The sequence below is a fragment of the Trichoplusia ni genome, chromosome 5 (genome assembly GCF_003590095.1).
Source record: "Trichoplusia ni isolate ovarian cell line Hi5 chromosome 5, tn1, whole genome shotgun sequence".
Lineage (NCBI taxonomy): Eukaryota > Metazoa > Arthropoda > Insecta > Lepidoptera > Noctuidae > Trichoplusia > Trichoplusia ni.
This window is the reverse complement of record NC_039482.1, coordinates 10,976,960-10,993,738: the sequence shown is the minus strand read 5'-3', so window position 1 is coordinate 10,993,738 and position 16,779 is coordinate 10,976,960. Positions and strand designations below refer to the sequence as shown.

The window sequence follows — 16,779 nt, the reverse complement described above, 5'->3', positions numbered from 1 at the left end:
TACTACACGTTTTGTTATTCCTATTTACAATTCTTTAAAAGAAAATTAGTAAAACGAACTGCTCAATTTGTTGTTATTCAATGAAATTATGTAGAAATCTGTTTAATTTTAATCGTATGAATTTAATTTGAATAGTCAATGACGAGGATAAAACATGTAGTATTCATATTGGGTTCATTTGCATGCTGTGTGTACTTACCATCGCTGCTACATCGGGAGTCAACTTTCCGCCTCTTAAGTTTGAGGTCTTGGAACAGACTCATGTTGTCGAGGTCACACGGGCCGCGGCTGAGTGTCATTATTCCTGAGAACAAAAAAAGAAACAAATTAGAACGAATTTCAAAATACGATTGTTTTTTTTTTATCTGTCAATACCCAATACATATAAAGTTCAATGTTCAAATGAGGTCTTAATGAACCGAAATTCTAAATATAAGCGCAGGATCTTTGCCAAGTTTTTTCGGAACAGACAGAATAAACGATAATGGTTTTATGGATTACTAAACGTTAATGTGGACGAATACTTCTTGTGTACGTATGTACATTGCTTTTAATATACTTATTTATTTTTATAAGTGAGATACAGTAGTGTTAATTCTGGCCAAAGGCCATGTTTCTTAGCAACGAATTTTAATTACTCGAAATTGAATCAACAAAATATTTGTAATCAATTCTATAGCTGTTTAATTTACTTAGCTAATTTGCTAATATTGATGACGTTATTTACTTCACGCTATTTAACGTGACCGTGTTTTTTAATTAATTGCTATATTTAGGCAAAGGTTACTCACGGCAATCAGGTGACATATCTGGTCTAGTTATGTAGTACGGCCCTGATATTATAGGGTAACGGTCGTGCATCGTGGAATTAATTTTAATTATTTATTTTCGCGGATTAAATGTATCATTTTTCAATGTCAGCCCGGTTCATGGCTGGTTGTGACTACGGGCGGAGAGCGCGCAACCCTACGTTTTATTTAGATGTCGCGATTTCCATTCATCGACGTACTGCGGTTTTATAGCTTTGATAAGGCAGGTAATGGAATTTGTAGTAGATATCGTACGCGCGTATAGCGTGAGGTCACACACCAAAGTGTTGCATTACTACTAAATGTTAGTGCGTCTTTCATTCACACGTCATTGTTCACGTAATTTTTTATATTGTAACCACGTTAAGCTGAGTGGTTATAGGGTAATTATGTGGGGTCATAGGTACGATATTTGGTCAGATTTGAACATGAGCTGTAAATCTGTTAGTCACATTTGCAAAATGACAACAAATTATACTTCACGCAGAAATAATAACATGTTTGTTACAACTCATCCACTAAATAACGGTTGTTTATAACTAAACGCTATTAGTATAATGACATCCATTTAACGTGACGAAATAATCGTCACGAAATTCATGACCGATTAATGTATCGATACGTAGACAATCGATACCAATTGATATTGGAATTTGCACATCCATTACGTAGTTCGTTGTACACGATGTACATAAATACTATGTGGCCGCCACGTGACAGGTCAATGGACAATGCTCACACGTCACATGGCTAGCGAAACAACATAATTTTATCAAAATAGGTTCTTTAACCCCACGATTTTAAATACATGAGTACATTTATCGTGAATGTATCTCACTTGTTGATACATTTTTACAGAAGACAGGCGTGGGCTGTAATTGTTCGCTCGCCTCATAACGATATGGGCCCGAAACTTTATACATTGCAATATATTGTATTTAAACGGTATTCAAGAGTAAAACAAAATAAGCGAGACTTGAATACGACCTTTGACGTAAAATACTAGCGCATACGTATAAACAAATGACTATTATTTTGCGTAGTTGCAGCATAATACGTTTTTCACAACATTATCATTGCGTGACCGCATGGAACATAAGTCGCCGGTACGCATTTGTAGAGTAGTGCTGTAACATTGACGTCGAATAAGAAAAACTCGTAAAATATTTATAGCGTACTCCGGCGCGTGATAAGAGATTGACTCATTCAACGTCACTTCACAGTATAATAGTTGAGATTGGAACAATGCACCGTGACATGGCAACTGTAATCTAAGTTTTTAATATCTAATCACGTTTCGCGCCTGGAGCATCGCAGGTGACGCAGGTGCCGCAGGAGTTTGTATAACAGAGTGATCGCCGTTTGGTTATAATTCAATACAAAAATCTGTATTTAAACTCACTCGCGTGAAGTGTAAATCATTATATGTCGTCACGTAGATAAATTAGTCACCGCGATCTGTTTATCTGTATACCAGCCGAATCTAGCGGATTAAATTAGAATTACGATCGTCTGAGTGCAATGTTCTTTAATTTTTTTTGTCAACAATAAACGAACTCTATCTTCTCTAAATAAACGCTATTGAGTCAGAGACCTTGGTGATGATGTGTGATCGGTTAATAATATAATCCGCGAATTGGTCGCGACGTTCGCAAGCTTTTTACAAGGTCGCGAGCTTTGACTTCCGCGGCCATATAGGAAATATATCACTTAATACCTGTACTTAAATACGATGAGAGGTTTTAAAAAATGTACATATAAAGAACCCAATCAGGTTTTAGACTAATATTATTTCTGCCGTGTTACTACTAGAGGTACTTAAGATTATTTTACAAAGTTTGTTTTTTATTTGAATTTATAATTTTATTGAGTGTAACCGTGAACATGACACATTATTGCTCTTGAATATTGTCGCTGGTAACATTCGCGTTGGAAGCGGAAGCGGAAGTATTTATAAGTGTATCAACTTGTCTCTGGTTAATGGTCAGTAACCTTTCGAAGGAATCTACATATTGAGTTTGTTGTGAAAAAATCAAGGTTACAGTACCGTAGAGGGTAAGACAGCAAACATAAAGATAGGTTTAGAGCATAGAGCTTTACTATATTATAAAACCTTAGATAGTAGGTAAATAATGTTGTTAGAATTAAGTGTTTAAAAATTCCTTTATTGAAACATAAATTAATTTATTTACTAACCGTAAAAAAACATTATCATAGTCATATATACATCATAAAATTACGACCAAAACAATTGGATTAATTTATTTCTCGATTGATACATACTAATAAACAACGTTTATCGATTCATACATATTAAAGTATCGATAAAGGTATAGGATTTGATCTTGAAAGCCCGCCTAAAGCGAGATCACACGGAAGCCTGCGCCTGCGCACGTCGGCACGTCCCCGACCAGGGTCGGTCACTTGACCGCCGTTCGGCTTTGTTTAATTGCATTAATTATTGTTGCTCATTAAATACGTGCGTTGTGTATCGTCCTCGAGGTTCAAGTGCATTTGAGGAGTATTTGTGTATTCAATCTATTGTTTTTTTTTCTTTATTCTGCAGGTGAGATAGGGATTTTTTTTTATTCTATTGCAGCCAGTTTTGCCGCATGAATTCTAGTTAGCAAATTTGCGATCGAAACTCAAACGGCTTGATATTATGAGTTTTTTTGCTGGATTATCATTCTATAGGATGTATGTCTTAGCTACCATTATCCTTATTCGTGTTTAGCTAATAGATGTAACTCTATCTAATCCAAAAAGAACCTTCTGAATATGAATATATTATAAGTACATAACATATTTAAATTCTTAAAAGTCAACGAAAAAACCTCATTGAAGTGCAGCGTTTCCTACTGCCAAGGTTTGTTCAAATTAAGGGCTTGGTACAAATGTTGGTCGAAAGCCGTATAGCAGACGTGTGGACGGAAGTGTGGTGACCTCAGCCGCGGTCACACGCCTATCGCCTATAGAGCCTCCGGTATTAGGGTTCTGTATTCTAAATATTTATAGTTTTACGTTTAACGTTTTTTTAAGTTATTTATACGGTGTCCCGATTTAACAACTTCACTACCACTTCAAGTCAGGATTCTGATGGAATTACGTACAGAAATAACTTAATGCTTGCAGTAACAGTATAGATATACTATTTGGCAAATAGCATTTCACTTGAATTACTTAAAGAAGAAGTTTCATAGATTTCAATGCGACTCATACAAAAAGTTTCTCAACAAAACTCAAAAAGGTCCAAGTAGTATTTAGTATCAATGCAAAAGTGTCCAGTATCAGAAAAAAGATCTGTTAACAATACTAGATGAAATGATATAAAAAAAAACAAAAAAAATATATTTATAGAAAGAGTCCTGCAGTAAAACTAATTGCACTCACGTGAGTAAACAAGTCATTAACAGTCGAACATAGCCGATTTATTTATGACCATGTTAATGACTTCGAAACAAGTTCAAAATGACTGTATTTATTTTGCTAAAACCCGAAAGTAATAGACAAATAAACATTGAAAGATTAAGATAATGTTGTTGTTGATAAATTAATGACCGATTACAGTCTGGAATTTCCATTTACCGTATGTTGGTATTTCTTTACTACACATTCATTCACTACATGTTTGATGTGCAACCTGGTGTCAGAGCTTTTAAACCGCTCGTAGGCCTCTGACGTGATCTAAACACACCCTTGAAAAATTATCAAGTGTACTGTGTTTCTCACGATATTTTCCTAAATCGCTTTTAGATGTGATACGTACTTGAATTCGAAAAAAACTACTGCTTGTTGGGATTTGAACCTACGATTTTTGACTTGGCAGTCCAATGCACACACCACTTGGCTATCACTCCTGTCTGCCGACACTTTCCTCCTACGAATAAAAATTTCAGCGTTGGACTTACGGTGATTTAAAACTGACACTATCATCTTCACATTCGTCAGCTATTTAGCAATACAGGTTTCCGGATAAATCTTCTTTATTACCAAACTAAGCGATGCAATAAGTTCCAAAGATTGTTTGCACGGTAGAACGTATAAAGCGGGCCTGTGAATGTTGTAAGTCGTCAAGGTTGTTGTACCAACTGATAGTTTCTGTTCTTCTTGCATCATCCACGTCTAAATGCACTACTTGTATGTACGGAAAATGTTTATTGAATTCCGATAATTTACAATATTTGTTTTAAGTTGGAAACTTTAATTAAGAGCACAACAAAGTTTCGCAGCACAGCATCGTATGAATGCTGTCCAAAAAGTATTTGTATCGAAGCGTGATAATTTGTATTAATATTTTCCAGTAATAGCTAGTTGTGATATGAAAGTCGTCTTGAAATGGTACACGAGAAAACAGCCGAATTCACTAACAAAGCATAAAGTAGCCAAACTGATGATATAGGAAGAGTTTAAGTCCATATACTTTGCAATTTAAATGACATCATTGTTTATTCCGAAATAAAATAATCAGTGAAGACCTTAGTTCTCAAAAATTAACATAACCCGGCCAATGAAACAAGACTAGTCCATCTAATGAGTGTAGTAGTAAGAGCATACATCTCATTTTGTCCGTATTATTGTAGGAAGTGTTTGGTTCCGGTCGCAATGTCAGTGTCGTTTTCGAGGTCGCCAGCCCGTTTCGGCGCCAACGACCGAATGTACCTGTAGCCTAATGTGGCTTCGGACACCTCAGGGCTGTGTTGCAAGAGCGGTGGTTCGTGTGAGCTGATGTAAAAGATTGTATATTTGAAGGGCAAAATAATCATTCGTAAGTTCATTCATTGAAAACCGAACTGAATTCACGAAACTGAAGTAAAATAGTAATAGGTTTAGACATTCCGATTGTGTTTTGTTCCCGTGTTTCTTTTTTTGAAGTTGTTAGGGTTTTGTTTTTTTAATTGTTTTTATAGTTTGAGATATTCTTGAACTTCCAACAGATTTCTTTCATAAAATCAAATAGTAACAGCTAGAAATAGATTTAATATAGAATACATTTCGTAGTAATATCGATTGATTTTTATTCGAACGTTAAAGAGAGAATAGATATATTGGCACTCGTAAAACTATTTCTGCCTACAGTCCTACTTCACTCTGTATGTTTATCTAACCCAAAAAGGTTTTAAACATTGGAAACTAAGAAAAGCATGGTCATGGATCATGACGTATTTCACAAAATTGTCTGTGACTCAGACATACCAATCTAAACAATTAGATACGGTACGAAGATATTAAATACTTTCTTCGTCTGACCGATAAAAAAGAAATACAGATAATACAGGCAACTATGTAATAGCATATTTTGTTGTCCGTCTTATCGGACTTTAGGCCCTCAGACAGTCCTGATTTCACACTAAATTGTTACTAAAATTTATAAGAAACACATAATTATTTTGTTAAAAAATATATCTACTTGATTTTGGTTTTTTTCTTTTGTTTTTTTTGGTTGTATGAGGAATACATATTTATTACTTAAATGTAATATTTTGTCTATCGTATCTCGAGCCCCAGCGCTGGGCCTCTCTCATGGCCTCTAGCGCATGTGCCTTGACATTCAGGTAGCTGCGCGTGCGCACAACTAAAACGTTGTATTTTTAAACATCACTTCCGATCCGCCGACTTCCTATTCCACTGGCAACATTCCTTTACAATAATATAAACACGACACCATACTTATATACTTAAGTATATCGTAAATGCCATAACTTACGTAGGAGCGTAATTATAGTTATAAATAAATGCGGACAACATCACATACATTGTTCTGAACCCAAAGTAAGTTGCTAAAGCACTTGTGTTATGGAATCCAGATACAACGAAGGTACCACAAACACCCAGACCCGAGACAATGTAGAAATGTGAATTTTTACATTGACCCGACCGGGGATCGAACCCGGGACCTCAGAGATAGCGACACCTTGAAACCGGTGCGTACGCCACTCGACCACGGAGGTCGTCAAATTAATTAGTTATTAAATTATTAATTAGTTAACTTTTATTCGCACAGTTTCCCACATGAGGTAGATATTTAATTTATTTTTTCTCTAGAATATTCTGCAGTTGTCAAGCTTCCGTATAAAATGCAGCGGTCACCAGCGTCGGAAACTTGAGATGCAATTCTTGAGGTCATATACATACGCAACAATCTCGAAAGTTACTGTATGAAGATTGTAGAAATACGGTTTAATACCCGTTTAAAAATAAAACATTTATAGAATTCCATTGCTAATCAGGGTGGTTAAAACAAGAATTGTAAGTAAAGATAACATTTCAACCGGTTTCTCTGTATCAACGTTTAGTTGAACCCACCAATGTCGCTAGCACTAACAGTACTTAAAATGTGATACGAAACAATCAACAATTGTTTGCCATACAAATATCGCGAGCAATAACCCGGGAAGTTGAGTCAGGTTCACCAATATTCCATCCAATGATCCCTATAATTTTTACAGCACTCGCCTGACCAGCTTTTCCATATCTCATACATATGCGCACACTCATCTTGTAAATATGTTAACACCATTTAAACTCGGAACAACAGACTTACACGTATTCAAATTGGCGAACAATAGTGTTTTTGACAGGCAAACTAACGCACCTATTATTATCGAAACTACAACGTCCTCCCACTACAATACTTTGAAAGGAAGCAGTGACATTCTGTACCTTTTCGCTTTCACCGCATTGGAAAGTGAGCGTAAAAAACGTATTTCGGCAACGGCAAAATGGCGGGAGATCAACAACCTCACCATCATAGAATACAAGTCATAGACAAAGGGCGGCCATATTGTAACGAAAGTAAAAGTAGCCGGTCATAGACTATGAAGTCACGATCGCGATCCACGAGGCGATTTGGGAATGTCATGGTTACTGCTCAATGGTGGAGCTGAACCTCTTTTGTTTTGCAACATGCTGATTTATTTTTAAAAATTGTGTCAGGTTTCGGTGTAAACACAGCAAGATGTTGAACCAGTTGCGTGTTATTGTTTTGAATTCAAAGTTCATACTGGTATGCAAATTAAACGTTGTAGGAAGAGGGTCTTATGATTTGTTTTCGTAAAAATGTTTCTGCGTATCTTTCGTACTCTGATTTAAACAATTTACGTATCGAGCTTTTATCATATAATATTCGTCTGATTGAGATTTGAATTAAAGTAAGTAAGATATTGTAAAACTACTTATTAAACACTATTCCTTACTGATTTTTTTTTGGTGAAGTTAAAAAAAACGACGAAAGCATAATTTTATCGATTGTAAGTCTTGTAAATAATTTTTTGAGTATTATTAAGTAAAAACATTGATCAATAACAATATTAAGCTCAACTTAACTCAGAAAACCGTAGCACGTTCGTAGCAAGTCTTTAACTTAACATTAAAGTCTGATATTTTTACTTTACTAAAAACGTGGTTAAATAATTGAAGTTTTCATAAAATATAAAAAAAAGTGTTTTATAAATATCCTTAAATAACGCATATCATATTTATATTTAGTTAGAAAAACTCTTATAGAATATATAACTATCTGAAAATATGATTCGTTTGATAAAATAAAATATTTAATAATATTACAACTGTACAATTTTGTTTTTCTTGTGCATTTAAATTTAAAATTGTCTGTCATACACACTGCGTAGCACGTAGCACGTGGCTACGAACGATCCGTTCGTTTACAAATAAATGCTGAAGTAGGTTAGATTGATTAGTGTAATAGTATGTCCTACGGATGAAAGAATATTCAGCTATGACATAAACGTGTTAGTATTAATTAAATCAATGTAAATTATTAATCGTGGTTCAATGGTTTTTTTTTATTATTTATGGTCGATTGCAGTGTCCTGCATTTTTTTTGCAGTCAGGGTGATTTTGGTAAATAATCTCAATATTTACCCATGGTGGAGGTCATCGTCTGCAGTTGGTGCGCGTGAGTGGAGGCGTCCAGCGCCTCGTCGGGCCCCAGCTTGTCGCCCGCCGACAGCTTGCTTAGCGCTTCAACACGCACATCACACGAAGACCACCGTTTGTTCCGAATTCACCGATCACCTTTTTAATTTACGTCTCCGAAAATTTTTGGACACACCAACTCTCAGCATAGTTTTCCAACGCAAACACTAGACACGTTCAGCATGCAGAGTCCGGGGCACTTCCTGTGGAGCAAGCACATAAGGTTTGCGCGGGCGCGGATCGCAGTCTCGTCGCGGTTGTCTGCGCACTCTCCGAACCTCTCGATTCGGCAAAATCACGATAACGACTGCGCGCGAATGTCGTCATGTCGAAATTCGAAACACTTTCACCTAAATATTCCGCCTCCGTTTCGGCGGACGCGGGCGTCGCTCTCGGCGCTCACGCACACACCGCTGACTCCGTCAGTGCTCAATTACGTACGCTGTAAAAATTGCGTCAGTGTTTTTCGTAGCCGACCTTACACTCGACGAGTACACTGCCGAAATATAGTTATCTCTGTCTTGTACTCATTCACCGTTACGCGTGATGTTTTTTGTTTCATTTTTTTTATCTGGCCGTTTCGTCCGTGGACGCGCATGTAAGTGTGCGGATTTCGATAGCGGGGTCGTTGAACTGCCGAAAAGGGATTCGGTATGGTTAGTAGCGATGTTTCAGTACTGACTAGGATGGGCCGCAGTAATGTCGACGGGCGTGTGGCGCGGCGTGGAAGTATAGCGTGTGTGGTCTGATGGCAAGTACTAATGGTCGCCAGCGCATAAGTAGGTCAGACGCACGCGCACGCGCGGTTCTTCATGACCGCGCAACGACTGTTTTACAGAATGATAGTGTTGTCTTCAAACTGTAAGAACACGAATGCGTTCCTCAGTTCGTTTCCATCTAATAAATAAATATGTCAAACGACACGCAACATTACCGATACAAAACGCGTTTAAAAATGGCAGTTTTTCATGATTTCGCAAACTGGCCTTGTGTACCTCCTTAAGCAAACTAAAATTTCTTCTGTTAAAAGAAACTCAGTATTAACTTTATTCCGTGTTTCGAAAGAGACATGTTTGGGGGTTACACAAACATTAACGTGATACTTATAATAATGATTCAGCTATTAGAATGTTATTGTCACGGTGTCGGCAGCCTAGTTAAACCCTTAGTTTTTGTCTGAAAGGTTAGCCGGGCCGATGGCACACTTATGTGTCGGATTACATTAAACCGAGTTCATTCGCATCGGCCGCTATTCAACAGTATCTAGATTAGGGGTTTGATTCATTGTTCGAACAATGTGCTGAGCAGCACTAAATAACTTTCTCGTTTTATTAAAAAATCATGTCATTATTTGAATTAATGTGTCGAAATGTTTTTTTTTTCACATACCTACAAACTACTACAAACGTACACTCACACTCAACAGCCCTCATGAGGCAGTATGATATCATTTTAATTTAAATTACAACAACATTATTTAGAAAAAAACTACATTAAAGAATGCCCCTATACATCTCATTACACCTTATTTCTTAAGATCGTCAATAGGAATAATTATTCTTATAAAAATCTATTTTAAATGAAATAAGGAAATCGAAGAAAATGTATGCGTCAATGACTTATAATTAACCCATTTCAATTTTGCATGCTTAATTGCTCAAAGTGTAATTCGACGTGTCATTTTGTTCAAACCTGCAATGACCAGTGTAACAACCGCGTGTTACAAAAACTTGTTTAGACGTTGCGTATTGCCCAACCGAGATGGGAACCCGTCACCCTCCGGTAATTTTTTATGTGCAATACGAGACAAATTGATATAGTTATTATTAGTCAGCCTTTTCACTTTTTACATTCATCGCTTCAACGAAACTCTTTCTCGATAACTTGAAATAAAATTAACATAAAAAAATTTTCATCACCGTTTTGTTTATGCTGGCAGTGAAGCCGAAAAAAAAGTCCAAGTTCTAGCCCAATTGGCATTTTTCTGTATTTACGCAAATGTAGGTCTAAAGTTAACTGGGTAAAGGTAACTCTTGGCTCTAGGAACTCTTAACAAAGGGTTTATTAACCTCAAAACAAATAAAAGCTTTGTACAAAGTTCCAGAAATAAATTTGTTTGTATGCAAGTTTAAAGAAAGTTCACGTTTTTAATGATTCTCGGAACGGTGACTGTTTTGCAAATATTTAACCCTGTAGCCTAATTTAAGAATTACAACCTACTAATTCAGAAGAAATGCCACACAAAAGTAAGATTCAAATGAAAACCAAAAATAGTTAATTCAGATTACGCTACAAAGTAATCGTTATCGATAATCAAGTCGACATTGGGCAGCACCCTGATTAACTATCCGTTCACCTAAGTACCACAGCTATGAAGAAGAACCTGTTCAATAAACTCCACAGCACAATTTGATTAGGAATAAGGTTGACAACACGATGCCGATGGTTGCGGTCACCATGCGCATGGTATGCGCTCACAGTCAGGTAGCCGCGGTATATTTAGCCAGGACCGACCGAAACTGGGTTAACTATTCTCCCGAAGAAAACACGGCTACTCGAAATATTGACGCAACGGTCTATGTATGGGTGGCCTATCTGAAGAATGGGTGAAAGCGAGCCGGACCGAATAACCCCAATCTCGGCTAAGAAAACAGGAAGTCCCACTATATTTGATACCACATTTGTTATTGTCTCGAGAATAAGATAATCTCATTTATGTTGCAACGTTTTTCGTCTGACCACAATGATCTAAATTTTACGATGCGATTTTGTTTGGAATTCTTAACATTTCAGACTAGATACGGAGAAATAATTGCAGTATTACAAATGTGTCTTTTTTAATTAAATTGCATCAAATATGCTATAGTCAGATACTAGTGTTGACTCAAACCTGTATCTATAACAAACAAGTCCAATAGTCACAATAAAAAATCGTGACCAACTTTGACAAATGATAACCGCATTAAAGGTGTATCAGATGCCTTGCCTAAATATTTCGAGTGCACAAATATTTGAGTTTGATTATAGGAAAGCATTCTGCCAAAGTTATCTTTGACAAACTGACGTTATTCATTGTAAACTACGTTAAAGAGTTAACAAAAAGATTTCGCAACCACAGCGTAGAGTCTGAGTATTTAGAATTTCGTTCCCATCGTTTGAAATGTTTATCAGTTGCTTATTGAGGCATATCGATCGATTCATTGTATCGATACGTTGGATATACTATGGATGTTTTTCACACGCTTCGGCGAGACTAGGTGATCTAGTTGAAGTTGAACGACCTACCTTAAGCGGCGACCAACAATCTTGCGTAATTCGTCAAAATATATTGAAATAAGCAAAACCACGAAAGTCATTGTTTGATAAGGCAACCGGCTGTTGATAAGTGCTTTTTTATAGTTATGACGACAGTTCACGAAACAACACATAGGTAAGTTAAAACTATGGCGATCGCATGTTGAATTTTAGAACACCTGTATCAAACAATCAGTACGGAAGTTATGTTACTGTTGAAATCACTGGCACTATTTAAAACAGTCTGTTTTTCAGATCATATACTTCTAAATGTACTTAAAATTTATAATCACTAATTTTGATTGTTTGTTGCTATGCACATTCCAGAAGATAGCAGGCAATCAATAGCTGTATCTGATGTAGACTGTGCTAGCTGACCGATTACATGCAAAGTGACGTATTGTTATGATCTCTTAAAGTACGGACTGTCTGTGACACTCGAATTTTTGCCGAATCGCGCGATAAAGGTGTGAACGACCTCACTCATTGGTAAACATCGTTACAAAGCGAACCTAAATTAATGTACTGCAGTGTTTCCGCGTTTTATATTTCGCTAAATAGACGATTGACCGTGACTGTCCTAAAAACATGATTTTGTTAAATTTGTGTGGGCACTTATGTTGATCAGTATTTTATTACTCAGAGTTGTTCATATTATTGAATTCTGTGAGTGTTAATGCTACTGTCTTGTTTTATATTTCGAGACAAATTTCAAGTTCCCTTTATTGTAATATCTATATTAATAAGTTAGTTTCAGGAAGGTAATTTATTAAACAAAACGTAGTTACTACAAATAAGACTTCTCTAGTATCTTACATTTAAACGAAAGCTATAATAATGATTATAAAACAAATGACTGTCGCATTAAACTTTTGTCCCAAGAAAGTTTAACTGCCCGTACAAAAGAAAAAACTACGTCAATTTTAACAATGAACAATAGTTATGTCAATGACACAAATCATCGCTATTGTTGTGAATTTTGGTTTGCAGGCCGCAGCATGACGGCGAATACATTACCAAAAAAATATGCGTGCGTTCATAACGATGGTATCTGTATTGAACGAAAGTTCTTCAATTAGCATACGATTCTTAAAATCAATCGAATATATTTGAACCTGTATGATATTGAAATATTTCATACAAATTGCTTGAGTTGAATGTCAATGGCATAACATTTTGCGAATCATTAACGATGCGAAATTGATTTCGTGATCTTAACCTAAAAATACTGGTTTGTAAATTTCTAAAGTGAAAATTGCGTTCGATCGGTATTTGTTATTGTTGAAGTACTTAGATGGCATACTTGTTGACTTTATGGTACTCGAGATCGTCAAAAGGAATCCATGCTGTTTCCTATTACATAAGTGGCCGCGCGAGTGCGCGCGCGCACCATCGCGGAGGCCTCGCGCGAAGCCTAGTTTCACAATCGCAACGCTCAGCCACCGCAGCCGTTTTCACTTTTTCGCTGTCAAGAACGAACGCTAACGATAAACAAACTAACATTTTGGCCGTCACTGCCAACCGATAAATTTAATACAATGTCGATACAACCCGTTCATGCCAAAACATTTCGATACGTAATACTCTGAGTCTAAGTTCAAATTGCATTAATACAACCTCGTAACCTACGACGAACTTAACTTTGCACATCGTGGTTTGAATAGAAAAACGTAAAGTCCTCATTGGCAATGATTCACATTTAATTTGAACCTTATGCCAAGGGTATTAAATACATAATAAATTAGCTTTAAATACGACATGACATGTTATAAAAGAAGTGGTTGTAGAAATACCGAGGCTGTTCATTGACCTTTTTAGGCACATAACACTAGCGAAACAAAAGACGAATTTTATTAGATACAGAGGAACCTTGATCTGCAATACACTGCCACGTTGCGAAACGAGAATAATGTATTCAGTATCATCTATTAATACCCATTATGCTTTTAATTCCTCTCACTTTTGTGGTGTGCGTTAAACACTATCAATTAATGTATGTAATATTGTACGTTATAAGTGTGATTGAAGAACAAAAAGTTAAATAAAACTGATTTACAATATAGCTGACGTGAAAGATCTTGTAGCACCTAGATTGTAACGGCGTAGCACGTAGCACAAGTTTCGTAGCCATTTCAGTTTACGTACATGACATTGGTGAATGTTAACTTTGATTGTGCTATTGTGAAACTGAGTTGATACTCGTACAAGCACTAATATCGTGAAAACATCTCAGTTATGTTACTTAACATTTTGAAACATGTTACGAATTAAATGTACAGACAATTTGACCTCCACCTTTCATTTTTATTTGAAACGAAAATACTCTCGTTAAAGAAGATTAAAAGTACGTGTAAAGTTTTGTAAACAAGAGCGAGTGCAGTGAAGCTAATCGTTACAGAGCATTGTGTGGGGATCTAAGTCTGCTCGGCTGTCATAACAATCGTAAAGGCTGACATTGCCTCTCACCGGGCCACGTAACAGACAGTTACGTAAAAGGTCTTTACCCTTGTTTATTTGGGACAGCTATATTAAAGAGATGTTTTAATTTACGAGTATTAGCACTTGTTTGAGACATTGAGTAACTGTACGGTACTGAATGCTAGCCACCATAATCACACCACATTTCAATAGGTGTATAGGCAATATCGAACTTTTGACGATTTCTTGACGATTCATTGTTTGCTTTGTGTTTCGAAAGACGGCTTTCGATAGTCGAGGTGGGTGTGGCTAAGCCGCAATTCAATCGGAAAAATTATCACTTTGACTTTAAATTGATGTCATAAAATTTAATCGATATTCATATCGATGGTTTAGAGTTGTGCTCTGAATTGACGAAATAAGTTAATTTATTTGTCTGTTGTCGAAATATGGTCGTTAATCTTATAGCCCATTGTGATACTATGTGGGAGGAGATTAATTAAAAGATTTATAATAATTAAATCATACCTACTTCTACTATGGAGTAAAGTTACGCGATTTCCAAATTAGTTTAATGGCCCATAATTATGTTTGCTCTACACAATTGAGATTTAAAAAAATAAAACAAGTAGAAAACATCGTTAGACTAATGGCTAGTGCTGTAGATACAATTGTCGATTTCGTAAAATAGAGTCTAGACTGCAAATCCCAGATTGTGGTTTTAACGTACAGAATGCAGACATATTGTATAATAACTTCTTAAAGCGAAGCATTTTTGGAGTTGAATAGATTTTAGCATTCTTCGGAACTAAAAAAATAAACAAAAGGACGCAATTTTCAAAAGTAATGTTAAATAATAGTCAGTATTTGGTACCATCACAATAAATTTGTGTCGTCTTGTAATAGATCTTTTAATTAAATTGGAATTTGACTAGATTAACATTTTGAACAAATGTACCCACACTCTTCTTGGTTAGGTACTTTTAAAATGGTAACGATCTTGATATAACTTTTTACACGATCCCTATTTTTTAGTAATCTTACTGAGTGTTTAGAAAACAAGACACAGCAAGATTCTTTACGTTTATTTAAGTACCTAAAAAAATGGAGTAAAACTAACTCTCTAAACATAGGCATGTCTAACGTCGTTTGTATTGCCCTTAACTAATACACGTGCGATTTTCTGGCATTTCGCAAACGCTACCGATGCACGATGGTCAGTGCATCTTTGCGTAAAGCGCGGTGACTGCAATGTCACACGTTACGTAACACCGAACGAATTTATCAATGTTCAAGTCATGACCAAAGCTGTTCAGAAAACAGGATTACTACATTTTACTTCGTCGTTTTGTTTCGAAAGTATTTTTTGGATACTTCTTAAATATTTTTTGAATTAACACTGTTGTTATGAGAATAAATCTTACTGTTTTTATCTTTGATCGTCTCAATCTTCCGAGATAGCATATTTAAATATTGAGGTTCAGTAGAGAGGAAAAGTATCGCACTTAATGAACTAGACGAAACAATGGCTTAAAGCAATTCGTCGGACGTGACTTAGAAAACATACAGATTGCTTGTTCTGATACAATCGCGGGGCAATTTATCTGTCTGCCATAGAGCAACATCATATTAAAATGTGCGAAACCGTTGTTTCGAAAATAATAAGGTTCGTATTGTTTATAAATTTACTTTTGACTCAGCGCGCGCCAGTTGCATGCCGGTTACGAAATTTTCATGAGACCAAAAACACTAAAACGAATTTCCTCATATAAACTGGCGTTAACCCAGCTACGAGAAATACTTGTTGCGGCGTCATCCGTTATGTTTCATGGTATTTTAGTTTCCTATTTACTGCTCGCATCTATTTTGCCTGAAACACGATATGCGTTGCGACATCGATGTGCATGTACAGTCTCGCTTCAAAACATTATTTTTTTCTTCCGATGAAATGTTTTCTTTCAGACAGCAGACAATTTGCTACTAAAACATTATAAATGAGAGTAATGAAAATATATCTTTCCGTGGAATATATCATGACAAACCAGCGCCGGTCATATGTTTAATGTCCCTCCAAATGGAAGGATAAATGAATGCGCTGACAGGCTTAGCAGAGTCTTTGGAAACAACGACGCGACGTGTAAATGTGTTAAATATAATTCAAATTTTGTTGCGTTCAAGTTATTTCCAGTTATACCTACACCGTTTGTTGATCATTTAATTCTGAAAATTCCCAATGACTGGCTTAAACAGCGAGCATCAGCAGTTGCATCCTGATATAAAAATATCCGTTAATGCAACTGCTCTCATGTTTGTCTCATGCAAT

The 16,779-nt window shown here is 36.1% G+C and overlaps 1 protein-coding gene across 3 annotated transcripts in view; it reads right to left on the bottom strand.

Annotated features, from left to right (window-relative positions):
• Positions 1–16,779, bottom strand: part of LOC113494476 (hormone receptor 4) — a 48,924-nt gene that overhangs the window by 18,563 nt on the left and 13,582 nt on the right. The window contains exons 2-3 of one of the 3 annotated variants that reach the window (XM_026872842.1): positions 8,691–8,947; positions 200–304 (exon numbers count right to left, since the gene is read on the bottom strand). In XM_026872842.1, coding sequence (XP_026728643.1) covers positions 200–304; positions 8,691–8,706 — 121 coding nt within the window. In that variant the 5' untranslated portion in view covers positions 8,707–8,947. Of the gene's footprint in view, positions 1–199; positions 305–8,690; positions 8,948–12,029; positions 13,950–16,779 lie in introns of those variants that run through there. The other 2 variants (XM_026872843.1, XM_026872841.1) reach the window with 2 other exon arrangements.